The sequence below is a fragment of the Pezoporus wallicus genome, unplaced genomic scaffold (assembly GCF_028554395.1).
Source record: "Pezoporus wallicus isolate ANWC-B61680 ecotype Strahan unplaced genomic scaffold, APGP_CSIRO_Pwel_v1 scaffold_7107, whole genome shotgun sequence".
NCBI lineage: Eukaryota > Metazoa > Chordata > Aves > Psittaciformes > Psittacidae > Pezoporus > Pezoporus wallicus.
In genome coordinates, this window is record NW_026642114.1 from 4,391,161 (window position 1) to 4,410,742 (window position 19,582).

General features: G+C 38.6%; 1 protein-coding gene across 2 annotated transcripts in view; it reads left to right on the plus strand.

The window, feature by feature from the left end:
- CUNH1orf21 (chromosome unknown C1orf21 homolog) overlaps window positions 1-19,582 on the plus strand; it is a 98,305-nt gene that overhangs the window by 46,044 nt on the left and 32,679 nt on the right. For both annotated transcript variants that reach the window (XM_057426976.1, XM_057426977.1), the window contains exon 3: window positions 2,048-2,142. In XM_057426976.1, coding sequence (XP_057282959.1) covers window positions 2,048-2,142 — 95 coding nt within the window. The remainder of the gene's footprint in view (window positions 1-2,047; window positions 2,143-19,582) is intronic.

Consider the following 19,582-nt stretch of genomic DNA (forward strand, 5'->3'; position numbering starts at 1 on the left):
TACAGTCGACAGAGGATGGCCTGCTTCCTGGGCATGCACTTATTGTTCAGTCACAGCTGATCTCTTGGATTAAGCAGGAGACACATTTTGGAGCTTATTTTTGCCAATGAACATCAGGGCATCCATACCTTACTTGTTTTTCACAAGCCTGGGTTGAACATGCCTCTTGCTTTTAGTTAATGTGGACTAGCTGCAGGTTGTGCAAGCTTCCTTTCTGTTATTTTTTCTTTCTCATCTGTTTTTCTGTTCAAATCCCTACATGCCACCATGGGAGTTTTATGCTTTTTCTGCATGTGGGTTTTATTCCTAATCACAACAGAGATCACTGAAGCAGTGAGAAAAACGTAAGTTAGATAATTGCACTCAATCAAGTACTTCTAATTCCCAGGCTTTATTGTGTTCAGCCTTTTTGGTTTTATGAATTGTCACCTCTAGACTAGCTCAATTACATTTAAAAAAGGAAAAAAAAAAAAGTGCTGCTCACATTTACTGATCTAATATTGTCTTAAATTCTTCCATCTGTTTGAGACTCTGCATCTGAGATGCTCCGATTTCATAAACTCACAGTTTTATTTAGATTCTGTAATAAAAAAGGCATATAGAAACAGACTAGGCCAAATGCAAAACCATACTGTATTTTTTTAAAAAAAAGATTGTTTTCAAAGATGGGCTCATTTAAGCTGTATACTCTGTGGTTAACGGGTTCCTGAAAATAGGCTTCCTTCTAAATTGTTTTGATGTTTGTTTTTTTTTGGTTGTTTTTTTTCTTTTTTTTTTTTTTAAACAATACAGTGACCCAGAAAAATCCGTTTGTCTTCTGATTTTTTTCCTTAGCAAGTGAGATAAAATTGCATGAAAACCCAAAGAAGAATAATAAACTTTGTGCAGTTTCTTTTAATTTGCTGAGGTTTTGTCTTTTATTCCCAGTGTACTGTGTCTCATTTCATTTTGTATTAACATTTTCCACTTCTGTGGTGTGAAGTTTCTTTTCTGTTTTATATATCCTGGCTGGAGGACTGTGGGCACAAAACTCTGGGTGCTTTTCTGATAGACTTAACGTGCTATAAAGATAACCAGAGCAAAAAGTAGCTGGGAAAAGGTAGTGTTGATATTGCAAGCACTGGATTCTCAGGCTGGAGAAAAGAATCACTTCTACTGAAATCCCATCTTGTCCTACCAAAGAAAAAATTCCTTTAGTGAGGCTGTTTACAGTGGGATAGCACATGTACATTAGATAATATTTTCATGCTGACACTGGAGCTGGGAATTTATTGTTTGAAGAGCTGATAAATAATTAAGGACAAACCAGGAATCTTTATTTTCTTACAAGTTATTTTCATGCTGGATTTCTGTCTGGGTACCATGTGCAAGAAAAATGGTCAGAGGAGGGAGGAGTGGGGGTAGGAAGATGGTCAATATAAGGTCTTCAGAAATTGTTGTAAGACTTTGCAGTGTGTACCTTTTCTTTAGCTCAGTTCAAACAGTGCAGGGAAAACAAATAAGTACAGTGGGTTTAGGTGAGGGTTCCCCCTCTCCCAGCTTTAACTTAATGGCATCCATCAGCATTGCATTTCAAAGGAGTTTTTTTCAATGCAAGGAACATCCATGAGTAGACTTCTCCCTGTAGTAACTACTGTACATCGCTTGTTTGCCCACTGAAAATAAAAATCCAGGGATGATGCAGGAGCAAGAACTTGTTTGTATTGAATGTATTATACAGAAAAATAGGGATCTGGGGGAGAGTACATACTGAACATCCCCTGTTTGTGGTGCTGTGGCTATAACAGACCAGATAGCTACACAACAATTTCTGGAAACCAGAGCTAGAAATTCTTACTGAAGCTTCAGTCAGGAAGAATTTCCTTGTTATCAGTCACATTTAAAGCTTTGAAACTATATACATGTGATTTTAGTTGCTTTGGTTAACTAGGGCCTTTCTAGTCAGCTGTTTTGGTTTTAGTTTGGTTTTTATCCCAGCTGCTGAACTACACTGGTTCAAATTTTTTTTTCTTTTTTTTTTTTCCTTTTTATTTTCCTTGGTGCTCAGATGAGTATAGGATCAAACCAGTGGAAGAGGTCAAATACATGAAAAATGGGGGAGAAGATGATCAGAAAATAGCAGCCAGGAACCAAGAAAACTTGGTAAGGATCGAACTTATCACTTATCTAATGAAATAACATGGCTCTGCTTTTGTAATGAAATATGCAACGTGCAGCACATTCAAACTACAGCTTACATGTGGCAAGAGGATTTTCTTCAAAATGTCATAACTCTCTGTGAAGCTCACATAGAAGGTGCTAAATACGACTTTTTCCTGCTTGTCTTTCTGAATTAGGCTCTACTTGATCTTGGAATGAGTGCTTCCCCAGTTACTCTCACCCACCTCCTTTACAGGCCCAAATATATGCACTTTGAAATGCATATTTGCAAACAAGCTGGTTGTAAACCAGCAGTGCTCTACCATTAAGAAAATGACCTATTTATATAGGTACTATTTGCTCTGTACTTCCTGGTTTTATATATTTTAAAACTCACAGAGAAGGCAGTTCAGAATAGAAAAAGCAATATATTTGTGACACAGTAGTTGAAAGAATCATTTTGTGCAAGTTTCTTTTTCCCTGATTTGAGCACCTTGCCAGCTTGTAGTTTCACTTTCTGGAAATAAGTCACAGGTAAACTTAATGCTATTTAAAATGACTAGGATGCTGTTGAAGCGAATTAAAAATCATGGTGAGTCACATCTGGCATTTCTGATAAGTCATTTCTTCATTTCTAGAGCTGAAGGAATGTAGATTTTTGTAATTGGCTGACTGGGGGGTTCCCAGGTTTAAATTTTTGAAGTTTATCCCACAGTTATGATACTCAGGTGCAAAATTTTACTTCTGTTTACACTCATTCATTGCATCATTTCTTCATGTAGGGTTGCTTTTTTTTAGTCCCTTCCGTCAGTAAGACCAAAGGGGAAATGCCATCATCAGATTTCAGTGGAACCATAACTGTTATCACCAGCTGAGGATTTGCCTTTTGCTGTCATTGGGCAGCTGTACAAAAATCCACTGTTTTTTTTTTTTTCTCTTTTCCTGAAGATACAAGTGAGCTCCAGGCAACTTGGATACTTCATATTCCATATTCTAGACACACATACTTGCATTACATAACAACACATGTATTCCTGTAATAAAGAGGGTTTATTTTGCTGCTCTAGCCTTGTTGCTCGAGTACTGGTTGAACAGCAGGAAACAATTTTTATTTCAGTCTCCAGATTAGGTATTTGCCACCTGCAATTTTGCACTGCTGATGCTCTGGTGGATGGCGCAACTTCAGCTTGAAGCAGGGTTTTGAAGTTTTTTCCAGTGTCTGAGAAACATTGCTGAGAATATCACCTTTTCTAGCGGCATCTGCAGTGCATTCAGCTTTATTGCCAATGTAAGCACGTTTATTTTGAACTGGAAGAAGTGTGACTACAAGAATTTTTCCTCACTGTAGAGACCCCAATGCTTTGCTGACAAACAGAGAAAAAGGAAAAATGAGCAAATGAGCACATTCCCTTTTTTTTTATTAGTATAAAAAGTGGGAAAAGTTTAGCAGGCTAAATTTTAAACTGCCCCTCAGCTGTAATGAAATTAGAATATTTGCAGAAGATAAGATGCCACTTACATGATAACAACAAATAGTTCAGGACATCTTAGGTCTGCTGAGGTGACGCAGTTGCTGAAGTTGTATTCAAAACTAGATAGAGATATTTTGCACTTTCATTAGTGCCCGCTTGCTTCTAGCACTTAAAAGTTAGCCTGATTAAATTTAGGAAGAGACATTTCTACAGCAGAGTACTTCTTATTTTATTACTGACAGATCATGTTTAATGGGAGCAGTTGGTTTTGGAAAACATATCAGTATGGAGTTGGAGGGCTGGTATAGCTCTCTGTCATGTCTGTTGGGAGAGAAGAAAAAAAAAAGACAACACAAGAAAGTCTTCGATCAGACAGGATGTATATACTTTAAAACAGAAACCATCTTGCACACCAGAAAAGCTTTATTTTCCTTCTCCTCATCTTACTATAAGGAGATTACATTGTAATGTATGCAGGTTTTTAATCCTGAGAATTGTCAAGTCCTCATCACTCCAGGATTTTGAAAGGGGTTTCACAGTTCGAGTTCTCCTTAGTAAACATGTTTTAGTTCACTGCTTAGAAGATGGGTTAAGCTACCCATCACTCAGGCTTTAATTTTCTTAACGTGTGAAAAGTTGGCAAGCACTTATATAATCCCATCTTCTCATCAGCCATTTCCAGGCAACAGAAATTTTAGGAACAAGAAAAGGCAGTGGGAGAATCGACTGGCTCTTTTCTCTGCTCTCTTGTTTCTTAATCCCACGTTTCCTTATTGTCAGAGGGCTGCTAATTCACATCTCCTTCAGAAATGCAGCCCGGATGAGATGAGTAACCTGAATCTCATTATAGTCTGTTCCCTGGGAACTGCCCTGGTGTGGGGTGTCTTATCCTCTGATAACTTGTGTTTGAATTAGCTTACGCAGATGCCATCAAATTTTTTGGTCTCATTATCAACACTGTTACTTTTTTAAGATATTTTGAAGTCTTGCTTAAAAAAAAAATCTGCTCAAGTGAAAATAAAGCTGCTTCCCTTATAATTTAGGCTCTTTGATGTGGTGCCATCTCTGCCTTTAGTGTTGCAATATTTCTGAGTCAGGAAGAAAAAAGGTCACACAAGTAGATAAAGAGAATGGGACGACATGGCAGTCACTAGGCAAATTTCCATTTTGTACTGGGGCACTGTATTCAGGGTTCCAGGCTTTTATTCTGTTCAGAGAGAAAGCTGGAGAAGGGCTGGTACGAGCCATGGGTGTCTGTGGAAGAAATGGGGCTCTGTCAGTGAACCACAATCTTTTCCACTTCAACCTGAGCCTTAAGCAAGGCTCAAAACCTGAGTAAGTCTGAAATTGTAAAGCAGAAATACTCTTTAAGATGTATTAACAACAAGAATGGCTGCGCTAGAACTGTCTGCCAGGTGAAACAGAAAATGCTGCATGTGAAGACATTTTCTGGCATAATCAAGTCTTTGAATTAAAATATAGGCTCTTGAAAAGGAGGTGAGGGGATAGGAGGGGGGGTGTGTGGAGAAAATAAGAAAAGATAAAAAAGCCAAGCTTGTTTCAGACTCTGCCAAAGTCACTTTTTATTTTCCTACTGTTCCTTTGTATCCATCAGCCTGATTCACTTCTTTATCCAGATAGTTTCTCTGCTTCTCCACTTGCCACTGGGATCTCTCTGATCCTGGTTTCATTCATAGTACCTCTGGCTCCTGGTACCTTCCTGAGCATCCTGCCTGGGTTCTCCATCAAAATAAAGCAAGACATGTTCCACTGGGTGGGAAAAGTCTTGAGCTGGAAGTCACACGTATCCTTGTAGCCTGCAGACAGGAATGAGATGTAGCAGGATTAGGTGCTGGAGAGCTGGGGTTATGCTGCATGCTGGCACTATGTACCATGTGCTTTAAGAACTGCTCAGCTAAATCAGGGATATTTGAACTCTGATCTGTAAAGAACTAGTAAATAGGCAAAAGGAAGAAGTTGTTTGTACTACGTACGTTTTTTAATCACAAGTGTTGGGCTATATATATTTAAGAAAAAATTGAAATTATGCTAATTTTCCTATGAGATGGTGAGCATGAATAGAAGGTCTCAAGTGTGTTATTATTTCTAGAGGTAAATAAGCAAATGTGATGGTTATTTGTGCATTGAGAAGCAGAATGGGTGACTGTGATGTTGTATCAGGGTCCAGGGTTGGTGTGGCTGGGAAGGCAGGTGAGCCGACTTTGCCCACCGTGAGCCAGCCTCTGAAGGTTGTTGTCTTAGGCAAAGCCGAGACAGTGGTGTCTCCATGCACAGCTTGGACATGCCAGCATGGCAAGTGGAGTAATGGACCCACATATGTTAAAACTAAACCTCAACTCCCTGCATATCTACAGTAATTCCACAAAGATGAGTTTTCCTGCATTTCTGCATCTTCTTGGGGCAGACTAAGGATTTATGATGAGCCTTCTCTAAAGCAAAGAGAGTTTTACCAAATTTGAGTTTACCATTCAGCAGCTCTGGATGGTTTTTTTCTGACCCTAAATATTACCAAAACTAATCACATATGTAACTTACCTGGTTTTGTTGCTTTGGAAAGCTAAAATGCTAAAATTAGGGACTATTAATACTTTTAAATCTATTTTAAAATGTACCTGCCACAAGCTGGTATGTTCAAAATAAATAATATATTTTACCATTTCTAAAGAACTATTTTATTTTATTTTTTTTAGTTTGGAAAGGACTCACTGTTCAGATCTACACCATCATGTTAAATATACAGGCTACAATCATAACAGCCTGCTTTACATTCATAATTTGTCCATAATAAGGACAAATCTAATTGTTCTCATTTCCATACTCTTGCAGCACTAACGGCTTTCCACTGTAAAATTTTACTGCCAAAAAAGATAAAACAAGAAGGTGTGTTGTATTCATGCAGCTTAGCAATGCTTTAACAGACTTGATGAGCTTTATTAGTTTTCCTCTGAAACGGTCTGTAGTAGTACAGATACCTCTGAAAATATCAAATACATAAAGCTACTTGTGTGTGTGTTAGGTGGTTAACTTGATATTTATTGCAGTTCAGTTTTTAGATGATTTTGTATAGAAAACTTTTTCTGGTTTTCATTGGCATAAAAGGCTACTTACTGGGATTTTTATGCTTTGTTATCCAAACCCTCAAAACAATCGGGCATAATCCTCTGTTTTGTCCTGAAGCTCTGTAGTGAAATTGTATGTTAGCTTGAGATGAATTTGTGATGGAATTGAAAGAAAATTGTTTCTCTCTGTTGCTCTTGCTATCTCTCACTCTGCCTTTAATAATGATGTTTTTGTTGTTTGGGGTTTTTTTTTCCCAGTAAGTGTAAATTTCCACTCCACTTACCTGCAAATGTAATTTTTTGTCAGCCTTGCATGTGCTATTATTTCTTATGCCTTGAGCTTCTCAGCCCAGCCGCTTTTTGCCATTTATCATCCAGCTCTGTAATCCTTAGTATTGCAAAACTTCAGTCTCCATAGCTCTGTATTTAACACCAGTTATTTTCTGCAATCATATAGTAAAAGTAGACAGTAGTATCTGATAAATGAAGTGTATGAAATTAAAAGCCTAGCAGAAAATGAGGAATGAAACAACTGCATTTACTATATAAAATGTAATATGTGAAAGGAAAGATGCCTATTAAATATTTGTATTATACAAAACATTTATTACAGATACATCAATCATAAATATTTTGTGATGTGCGATGCAAATATTGGAGTATGTCTGAATTCCACATCAATTTAGGAAAATATCTTTCTAATTCTGTTGCCAAGATGCCCAATCTAGGAGACAAAAGAATATGAAGAATAAGCTAGCTAAAAGAAATCAGCTAGCCACCACTCTCTGGAGTTAAATTTATTTGTGTATTTGTGGTGCTTTCCTTTCTAAAAGTGCAAATTTAAGCATGGGAAAGTGTAAATTTAAGCATGGAAACACAATTAATTTAGTACCTTTAAGTCTTTAAAGCCATTGCTGCTTACTGTTACTAGATAAGCTTTGAATTGCTGTGTTTTAAATGCATAATTATATATTTATCACAGCACTGTTGTAATACAGTCAGCACAATGTGTAACAGCACTGTTGTAATACATTGGTGAAGAGCTTTGTAAAAATTAAAATTAGTATCATAATACATATACTACAGTAGTAAGATTTCAGGCTGCAGTTACCTAATTATTTATTTTAAACCATTTTGCAATGATAGCGTGTTTTGAAACACATGATTTCAGGATAGAACTTGCTCATGCTCTGCTTATAAGGAGAAAGAAACCAGAAATGACCAAGACTAACAGCCCTCAAGCCCTTAGAAAGAAGAGATTTTCTCAGGTTTTGTCTATCCTGAAGAGTTTTGTTGTGTTAAGTCCTGTGTTGATCCCTCGTTTGCTTTCGGTGCTGTATGCAGCATCATCCAGCATGAAGGAGCTCATGTCCCACCGCTGGCATGGTGTAAGCTCCAGGTATGAGCATTGGAATGATTTCATCATGTTGGTTCATCCACTGGGGTGGATGGGTATCTATTTTCTGTATCTCAAGGAGAGGCTATTTACTTCTCTGCCTCTTGCCACCTTATTTTCCTTTCTTCTGTTTTTAGATCTAAAGCCTCAGCTCAACAGCTTGAAGATGTTGTTGTCCCTTGTATTGGAATCCAGGCAGGAAAACACACAAAAACACTGAAAAATACAGCTTGGGTCATTCTGGGAGGGAAAGAAGAAATTGAAGCATCTTTTCTGTTTGGTTCCTGGAGCATAAGAATAATATAAGAACAAATTGAGCACTGCCAGGTGTGCATAAAGACTTGATAATATGCAGGGGTTCCTGTGCCACCTAGTCATTGCATCTCCTGTAATCCTGATTGCTGAAAAATAGAGCAGTGAAGTTGAGGGCTACAAAGCAAGGCTACTCCCCCATGTTTTCCCACAAGGAAAGGCACGTTGCCTAAATGCTGAATCAGCCCAGTCCTGGGGCCCTGAGGGAGGTCTGTGGAAACAGATCCCACAGGCTCTTCGCAGACCAGTGCAGAGGTGCTCCCCAGCTGGACTGTTCCTCTCTCAAGTTCAAGAAATAAACCATATAACAAAAGCCACCACCAGAGTAAGTAAGTAAACAAAAACCAGGGAGTAAAATTTAAAAGTAACTAAATGAAGGAGTGATGAACGAATATAAAGCTCCTTTCTGCCAGTGGTGGCAAGGTTCGTGTTAGTATAAAGGAGGGAGCATCCCCTACCCCAGCAGACAGACAGGCAGGCTGCGGCACCCATGAGCCTTCCTGCCCCTAGCAGCTGCAAGGGCAAAGCTGTCGTTTCCTTCAGGCAGAGCAACTTTGAGCAGTGCCAGGAGGGATCAGGCAAAGCAAGTAAAGAAGAATTTCGCTTTTTGCTTTTGTAAGATGATACCTAAGAAATTCCCCTGGGAGTATACAGTTATTTATCGGATGTGTTTTCTTCCAGTCTTCATTTGTAGAATCTGGATTGGTGCATTTTATGCTCCATGTACTCCTAGGTTCTTTTTCCCGGGAAAATTAAAATTATAAAATCATCTTTTGGATTTTTTTCCCTTCAAGAATGAGAGCTTAAATGAATGCTGCCATATCACCCAGTGCAAAGTAATGACAACATTTCAATTTTCATAAACCAGTTTCTACAATGTTTTTTGAAAGAGGTGCATTTGCAGCTGGAAGAGAAGTGCACAGAAAAGATATTGTTACTAGAACTAGTTATTTGAAACGCCATGCAATTAGCTTATTTCCATATTGCCCATTTAATTTCAAATTTGCAGTGATATTCTTCAAAGAACAGCTTCTCATAATGAATTTATGACAGTTTTAGCTCATTCCACTTATGGGTCACTGCATATTATATAGACATCAAAGTAAATGATTGCACTGAGTATTAATATTCTTTTTCTTCAGGATTCCATTAAAAATGGTTTTGGTGGAAGATGAATTTTTTCCTCTAGTTAATTTTTGAAAATCTAGAAAATAAGTGGATGCTATTAATAAATATTCTTAGCGAGTCATAAAATAACATAAAAAGTAATTGCTCCAGGTACATATCTTCAGACTAGACCTTGTTTCTGTCTTCACCTACATCTTGCCCGGCTGAGAGGCAGAATGATACAATTTATAAGGCTCTTGATGAAAGCAATTTTAAAGTAGAAAACTTAAAAAATATAATGATATTTCTTTCTAAGCATATTAAAATAACAGTGGACAGAAGCAGCGTGCAATCGTAGTCTTGCTGTCTTTTGCTGGGAGAAAAAAATAACCTAGTGAAGTTCTAATGCCCAGGAGCCTTGGGCAGCTGTCTAGAGCAAATTTTCAGGACTGGCTTGCATCATTGATGTAAAGGATTCTCACAAAACTTGCAGAGATGTTCCCATCGCTTGTCAAAGTAGATAATTTTCCATTATTTTTATTATTTATTTTTATTATTTAAGAGCTTGAGTATCTCAAAACTTGAACTGAAACTTTAACAAGGATGAGCAATAAGATTTTGAAAGCTGTCAACAATAGAAGCTCTCTGTGTCCTCTGGTACTTGCTTTTCAACACCTTGCCTGGTAGGTGTTGATTATTAATTCTGCTGTTTTGGAACAGAAAATAAGATAATATGCAGGCAGAAATGAAGACACAAAAATGCCTAAAATCATCAAAAGTCACTGTCAAGAGAATAAAGGTGGCAAATCCAGGCAGTTGTGCTGACTGCTAGCCCAAGAGTCCTGGGTGAGAGTACCACTGACCACTGCTGAGCTGCAGTCTTCTGTCCTCCTGCCTCCATTTGATAACACCAAGGTTAGAAGTTGACCCTTTTATCTGTTCAAATTTAGTTATAGATGGTATTATTTGCTCAAGCTTTCTTTTCAGGCATTAGACTCCTTCAGTTAAGGCGGTTATGGAGAAAACATAATTCCCAGGATATATTTATCCAGTGACATGCTAGTTTCAGACCACTTAAGTACAAAGAGATAACAAGCAAATTTATCCATAGATATTTAATTATATGTTTAACCATGCAGCCTTATTGATCTCTCAGTTTGAATATAGTATTGCACCTGGAAAAGAAGTTTCAAGGTGCTGAGAGATGGGATGTGCCATTTTAGACTCCAAACCAGTACTGGATTTACTAATTTTGATTTGTTGACGCTGAGGTGGTTTTTGCTGCAAGCTGTTTATACTGTGGCTGTCTTTTGCAGTGGAAAGTGTTTTCTTCTGTGAACTTTGCTAACTGATGTCTTAAAAACCAGTTGAGAGGTGAACTTGAAACCAGTCAAATTCACTACTGTCTCCTGTACGTAAAATATCTCCAGCACTCAGTTCTCAGGATTTAATACTCTGCAGTGACAGATGCTTCCTTCTCTCCTACCTTTGTCGTGTGTTTCTTTGACCAGTGCCAGCACTTTGATCCCCTGGCCTGTTTATAAAGACACGAGTCTTTAAAGTGGTTTATAGTAGCTGGGAACTTAGCTTGCTCATGCTGAATTATGATGGCTTTGTATACATTCAGAGATCAAATTTGAAGGTGAGGACTGGTATGAAAGGATGGGATTTGTTCATGTTTTTGGGGGAAGAGATTGCTTCTGCAGTCTTCTGAGGTTGTTGATTCTTTAATCTCAGATGCAGTGAAGCAGATGATGCTTGACAGCTCTTGTGCAAAGTAGGCCTCGACATCTGTGTTGGATATATCTCTTGGGTGGAATTTAATGCATCTTCTTGAGTGACAGACAAGAAAGGTGGCATCTTCTGTGGCCAGCAGTGCTGCTAGGGGGAGTACAATCAAAAGCCCTGTAAAGGAATCTGTATTAGCAGCTGCTGAAAGCAAGCGGGAGTTAAATGACTTATCCTAGGAAGAGGTTGGAGGGGAATAGTAGGACGAGGCAAAAAAGGGGAAAAGGAACAGAAACACTACAGGGAGAGGTGAGAAGAGATTCAGAGGGCTGTTACAGCCCTGAACTTCCCAGCTTGCCGTAGCTGAGGAGAGACATGCTTTCCATGAGAAATGGGGCATCCCAAGTAGCCCATAGGGCTACCTTAATGAGACATACACCTCATTATGGATGTGTAGGAAGACACACAGGTTTTGTTCAGCAAAGGTAGCATACCACCAGCCAGTGTTTTACTTGGTGTTAAATCCACATAGCAATAGCTGAGGCACTCATCAGCTCTAAAAACTATTTTGATGTGGCCTTTCTGATGTAGATGGGAGCTTATTCATAGCTTTTCTTTCCAGGTGTTTTGTGAACATTATGGTGACTTTATGTGATCTTTCCCAGTTTAATCCAAGAGGGATTGCTGTGGTCAGACCCAGTGTTGTCCTGTATAAGATGGGTCAGGTCCTGTGTGTCTGTGCTTCATTCTAGTGGTCTTCACTCTGGTTGAATAAGTGCAGAGCCTTTCTACAAGCAGTTCTGAGCTTTTGCCATGGACAGCATGTGATAGCAGCATGTTGCATAATCTAGATTTGTCGTTTGAAAATGAGAGTTTTCTAACTGATCTTGAACAAATAAACAAATGAACATTATCAGTTTGAATTTGCTGCTTTTCTCTGAAAAGCCCTATTTCTCCTTTGTTCTAGGATTAAAAAACAGGAGCTCCCAATCAATTTTGCAACATTATTGTTTTGTGACTCTTGCATTTTGTCTCCTTTTTTACATATGCAATGTCATTTTCTTCCACTGTCCAATCCATGTGAGAGTTTCTTCATCACCTAAATTATTTTTGCATGCTTTCACATCCCACTCCCCCTATCTTGATTATTTAGTAAGAAATAGGAAAAAAAAAATTGCTTTTAGAAGCACATACAGTAGAAGATCAAGAATAAGGAGTACTCACAGGAATAAAAGTTGTAGCAGGAGAGAGCTAATTATTTAATGTTCAAAAAGACAATGCCTGTTGTACTGAATGAGTATGAAATGTTATTTTCCTGTTTCAGTAGTCACTGTTTTTGTTAAGTTTTCCACCTGTTAGGCAATTGTATGCTCACATTGTTACCGAAATGGAACATTTTCCACTGCTGTATCAGTTGTTTTGTGTTTGCTTGCTTGATATTTTGATTGTGCTTCATCACAATGTGTGAACTAAGTTGGTAAATATTTAAAATCTGCCATGGAGAAAATGGTGATATTTAGTACAAAATTATTTGAAAGCACTGTGGACATCGTAAAGTGAATTGGTTTGATTTGGTTTGTTTTTTTTTTTTAATTCTCCCTGGGAAATGAGGGGTCTCTGCAGGGGCTGGGCTACCCAGGCATTTTATCAGTTTAGGCTTGCTGGGACAGTGCTGCAGTAAAGGCCCCATGTGGGTGGAGGACATCATGATTTAATGATGTCTCCTCTCAAGAAAGTGGAAGAGAACTGGAGGTGGCTGCTGGGGAAGCTCATTAGCTGTATTAAACGGCTTCTTTAGCTGTTTAGCCGTAATTACTGCATGCTTGGGTTGACAGGTTTGGCAAATCCAGGTCTCCTCAAGAGAAATAACTCAGAAGCTTGCTCATTTATACTTTGGCTGCCATGCATTTTGGGACCATTGAGAAGTTAACATTCTTCAGCCTACATTGACCCACCTTGCTAAGGGGATTTACTGGTGCCATGGCAGGCACTGCAGAAATCTCCAGGGCAGTGTGAAGCCATGGAATAATCAATCCACAGTGAGGAGGTAAGTGAACCAAGATGGGGGGATTTATTCCCAGTGGTGGATGAAAGCGAGGTCATGTAAGCTATGCACACATCACCCATATAGGGGAGACCAACGACATTTCTGGTGTTCTTGAGATATTACTGATGCTCTGTACAGCCCAAGCCTCACTGCACCCCCTCACAAAAAAAAACAGCTAGAAACAAAGACAGACCTGTGAAGGGGAAGGGGCCGAAATAAAGGTGATGCTTGCAGGCTCTTTTTTCAGTATTATTTTTAAAATGTATTAACTGAAATTGAAGGATTTTTATTTTTCTTTTTGTAAATGAGAGACTTTTTCAATTGTGGTGTTGTTTCTGTAATGCCTGGAACATGGTTAGGCACCTGCCAAATATAGTCAGCATAAAAAATTCTTAATCTTGTGAAGCTGAAGGTGGCAGCTTATGCTTCTGTTTTAAATAGAGTGATAGGGGCTGGACTTGGGACTGTGTGAACTTTGGGGGTTCTCATTTCCTCAGCATCCATAAACTCCCTCTCCAGCAAGTGATAGGGCACTGTTGATGCTTTTGGCATTGCTACCAGTTCTGGCTAGTCGTTGTGAAATTCCCTGTGTTGGATCTCTCTCTGCCTCCACTTGAACTAGAAATGCTTCAGCCACCTCTAAGGATGAACAATGAGCATATCTGTCCATCTGTACTACATATGCTTAAACCAGGGCTGGAAGGGGCTTAGTCTGATTATTTTTTAACTATATTCTTGCTTTTCAGCTTCAGTTGTTCCCTTTGCTTTTGAAGATGGCTAAGACCAGCTGCTCTGCAGGCAGCTGAAAGATTCAAGTACATACGTTGGAAGGGATTTCCACGTTTGATCTGGTGGAAAGAGGAAGAGAAAATTGGATTGGGAGAAGGGGAATGAGTATAGGATTATAACCTTCCCAGGTTCAGGGTTTTTTTGTTGGGTTTTTTTTTTGATTGGTTGTTTTTGTTTTTTTATTACTTAAGTCAGGGAGTAAAAAACCCTATGAAAATAAATTTATGCTTGTAAAAGCAAGCAATTCAATATTATGAAGATGCTGCGCAGATAATTCAGGCTCTTGTGAATACACGGGATGATGCAGTTTGGAATTACATGTAGGTATGTTGTAACATAAATCTGTATACATGAATAATTTTAAATGTGAAGCACTAGTTTTCACAGATAGCAAAGTAATACTGAACTAAGCTAATATGCAGCTTACCAAACAATCTTGTATTTGTTCTCACTGGGAAGAAAACGTTTTTTTACTTTAAATTGCTCCTTGCTCCCACAAGAAGCATTATTAGAGTTCAAACACAGCTCTCCGGTGCTCCACTTTCATCTCCTACACTTGATCTGTGCAAACCACACTGGCTGTGTGCTTCTGTGTGCTGTTCTATCTCATATATAATCTTTCCATGGGATAGCATCAAAGACAGGCAGCTTTAACTAAAATAAGCAAGCTGCTGGGTAGTCTATGCATGGGAATACAAAACCAATGTGTTTTAATAACATAATAATATTATAATTGTGTGTGTGCACATATATATGTATTTAAATGTAGCTTGTATTGCAGCAGCACCTGAAGGCAGTAGCTGGGAATCAGAAGCAGCTACTCTGCCTGCAAACACAGCAAAACGGGGCTCATATATTACCAATTCTTCCCAAACAATTTGTCTAAACCAGCACTTTTATTCCAAAATCTGTGTACTTCCAGGAGAGTGACTTAGGGATAAGTTTTCAAACTCCAGGGTATTAAAAGCCAAACACTGAAGGGGGTAAAGGTATGCTATGCAGCTGAGTGTGATGTGCTGCCATCCTATACCCCCAGCATTTGAATGTCAGACCCTGTGGTGAGAGAGGACGGTTTGGATGAATGTGAGGGGGAGCACACCATCAAGCTGCCCTTTTCCTTTTTCCTTTAACCATTCAGAGAAATGTAGCTGCCATAAGAGAGAGAAGAGGGACAGATTTGACTGTGAGGTGTGGTGGAAAGTAGGGGATGATTTCAGGGTTGGAGAGATGCTGGTAACATTAGCTGGTGAAACATTGTGTGTTTACCAGATTGACTTCTCTTAATAGGTTTGGAGAGCACACTGCCTTAGCAGCATACGTGAGCTGAACATAGGAAATCCTCAGCCCTTTCTCAGGTGACTGGTAGGGCTCTTAAATAATTGGCTTCAAGTTGCTTCATAACCTCTAAGAGTGAGTCAAGGTCAAATCATGCCTTATTTTTTATAAGGGCTTGGCTGGATGCACAAGTTTAGCAGCTTGTATATTTGTGGGATTTGTTTCTTCTGGAGATCTCCTGGCTCTCTAAGTTACTCTGTCCTGCCCAGCTTTTCCAAAGATTAACATCTGTGTGGGAACACTGTTTCTGGAGCGATGTTTACACTCATTTCCTTCCTAGGGAAAACATTCAGCAATGAAACAGGACTGAGGCAGCAGTGTGGAAGTAGTGATGGCAGATGCAAGGACAACGTGGCATGTCTTTCCAAAGTACAGCTTGTTCTTAGGAGGTTGTGTATTGAGTTCTCTGCAGAAGCCTTCTACTGTTCTACTGAGCTAAAGGCATTGCTTCGCCTTGCAGCAAACCCAGCCACGACTGGCTGCCAGCCAAGCCTTTGCTAGCCACAACCTGCACACCATGTAACTCCTCTAAGAATAGTACTGGTGCTCTTTAAAAAAGGTCCCATCCTCCCCACCAAAAGATTTTAGCAATGCATTGTTTTCATCCCTGATCCACAGAGGGGAAATTTGGAAGGGATTGTTTTCCCCTCACAACGGACGGTGTCTGTTGTTTCGCTTGTGCCTATGCGTTGAGCTATTGCTAATGTGGAGAAATATTTTTGGACTTAATGTGGTGAGTCAGGGCTTAACCATAAATTGGTCATGGGATAGAAAGCATACAGATTGTCTGTTACTCAGTGTCTAGTTTCAGCGATTTCAGAGACATGAGCAATTTCTAAACTGATGTTAATTAGACTCATAACTCTTTCTGAGGTGATCTAAGGCAAGGATTAATTATAAAAGTTTCTCGGTGTTAGAACATGTTTCTTTAGTTAAAGTTTGGCATGCTTTTGTTTTACGATTAGCATGAAAGAATTTTCCTCTGCTTAAAATCCCTAAATACACCATTCTATCTTGCTATGTAAATAACTGTATTTATGAGTTTATCTAAACAAATCTAACTATTAAATGGGAAAAAACACATGGAAGGCCCAAGAGATACCAGGCAGTTCAAAGGCTTATTGAGTGGACTTGCATATTCCTTGTGGGCTTGGTTGTGTTTTGGAAGCTGATCTTCTGGCTGTACTTGATTTCTTACTTAAATAAAACACACTATAGATTATTTTCCTGTATTTTCCTATCTTAATTAAAAAGAAAAAAAGGTGACTTGGATAAGTGCCCTTCCATGCTTCTCCTTTTGCCTCCATAAATAGGGGCTTTTCCAGAGCCAGCTCAGTGGAGTCTTAATGGAGATGGGGATCCAGTAGTCTCATGTTAAACTGCCTCCTCTGGTTGTATTTCCTTCAAATTATCTGTAGAATTGTGAGGGTGTGAAAAGAGCCAGTTGGTATCAACTCGTAAGTTTGCCTTTTAGAAAACCTAAATTGAATTGGTCAAATGACTATATAGAAGGCTTGGTATGTCTTGTCTTCTCTGCACCTTCTTTGTCTGCTGTGCTCATTTTTCAGGGCGTAAATTTTAGCAGATTCTTATGGAAGAATATCAGAGTGTTCCCAGTTAAGGATTCCTGCGCCAATGTGGAAAATTTGGCCAAGTTTTCATTTTGTTCACTTTTTTACTTCGTAAAGCTCTTTTCTTGCAGTTAAGTCACATAGCCAAGTAGTGATGGAAGTTTCTTGGTATCGTACTTCTGTGAGTGCTTTAAAACAGAAGAGATTCAAATCTAGATCCTATGACTGCTGTGTTTTAAGTTGGGGGGCATGTGTTTTGGTGTTTCTTTGTTGCCAGGGTTTTATTTTTTTGGGTTGTTTTTTTTTTTGTTTGTTTGTTTTTTTTTTTCTGTTTTTTAGGAAAGCATTGCGTTAGCCTGTCTTTTTGCTCAGGTAATGTAATAGAAAATCACCGGGAATTTTGGCTTGTAATAAATTCAGACTTAGATTCTTATCGTATGTTAATGTTTTTAGTAATCTGACACTACAGATCTCCCTAGTTTTATAGCCTATACTTACGACTCCAGCATTATGTATGCTGATGATTACTATGTGAATGTAAGTTATTAAATTGATTTTATGATGGTAGCGTAGAGCATAAAGCTGAGTTCAGTTAAGGAAATAACGCATATCAGTAAAATAATAAAGTATTTTGTCATGTTGAGTGACAAACTGTGGAGGGATTTGTAATACAGCTTTCCCTCAATACCTTTTTGTGAAATGGTGCTCTAGCATCACTCACCATCCAGTCCTCAGTGTCCCCAGACTTGGCTCAGTTACCAGTGAAACAAAATGTATTGGATCCACTTTGAGTTTATGGATGGTGACAGATTAACTTGGAAAGACAGATTACAAAGAAGCATTATGGCCACAGTCTGAATCCTAAGAAAGTGATGTATAGCTGGTGCAGAATGACAAGAACTTTTATCAAGGGAACAGGTTAATTAACGATTCCTGATTAAACTAGTGCACCATGTGAATTTAATAGCTTGTCTTCAAAAGCAGAATGTGAAATTGCTTATTACTTTGGTGTATCTTTCTTGCAAATTGTGAGCTGCCAGAGGTTCTTCATGATTAGTTGAGTTTAGAGGAACTTAACACTAGAGTGGGAGACACCAAATGATTACTCTGCTCTTGCTTCAAGCTCATCCCCTTATGTGAATAAAGAAGTTGTCAGGAACAAAGTCATAGAAGTGGACTAAGAATGGGATCAATAGCTGTAAGGAAAGGAGAGGCATACTGGTATTGTGAAGCAGGGACTTCAGCTGAATACCACCATCAAAATGTTGGGTAGTGAAATAGTTAACAGAATTGCCATTCAAACTTCCAAGTTAATGGTCAAGTTGTATGTGATCATGGTTATTGGGGTCACTCTAGATACGGAGAACAGAAGTTCATTGTGTCTCACTTCTGCCACCTTTTAGGTTGAGCAGCTGTAGTTCATGAAGTGTTTTCTCAATGGTCATGCTTTGTGTAGAGCTAGTTGCTCTTCTGGTTCTTTGAGACCTTCTTGGTGCATGATGCCTTTTACACGCATCAGTATGATGCTTGTTTTTCTTTGAAAGAGCATGATATTGATGGCTCTTGTTCAGCAAGTTTCTAGATCGTGTTCAGCAGAATTACTACATAAGCTGGTGTTTCCATGTTGTGTATATCCAGTTGGTTATTCATGCCAAAGTCCTATACCTAGCACTTGGGCCCTGTTTGAATTATGTCCTGTCTTTTTCAGTACATCTCTCCAATTTGTTAGGATAACTTTGAATCCTGCAAAGCAGAGTCCATGCTGACTTGATTCTCTCTGTGGTTTTGGAGAGCAGTCGTAGTCTCCACTTCATTATTACTCATCATCTCTGCCCATGGCAGGGGGGTTGATCTTAAGGTCCTTTCCAACCCCCTAACTATTCTATGATTCTGTGATCTCAGTCCCTAACAAAAATCCAACTGCAGGACAGATACCAACAAAATCTTGATTGATGGATTCTTTCATTTTAACAATGTGCCATTGTAAACTACCTTCTGCATGGCTTCTTAGCCAGCTTTGCACTTATCTTAGAGTGCTTTCAACTAGCAGGTCTAGACAGACGCGATTTTCCTAACTTGTTTATAAAAATGCCCAGAGCTTACAAAAATCAAGGTGTATGACATGTTCACTCTAACCAGTATAACTGAAATACAGGATTTACATTAATGTGAGTTTGGTTATTTTCTTTTTTCTAAACCAAAGTTTCAAGTACTGATAGATTGCAACATATTTTCCATGTAAAGGTTCTCCTTAAAAATACTAATACTACAGAATGGATATTTTCTTTAAAATACAAGCTTATGTTGTGAAGCATAATTGAGAGGAAAAGGGTGAATTTTGGAAGCAGGTTTTATTGCTGCAGAATGAAGAACATTGAATGCCTTCATTATACAACGCTTCAGTATTAGTCAAAGCTCAGATTCAGTCTGATCAATTTAACACAGGTGTGTAACTAGTGAGCTTTATCATTAAACAATGTCAAAATGAGCTTGAAAAAGGGTAATGTCATCTTTGAAATAATATGAAAATCCTGCTATAGATTTCTTTCAGAATCAGTACCTCCTATATATTTACACTTGAACTAATCTGGAGAACCTTCCCAGTT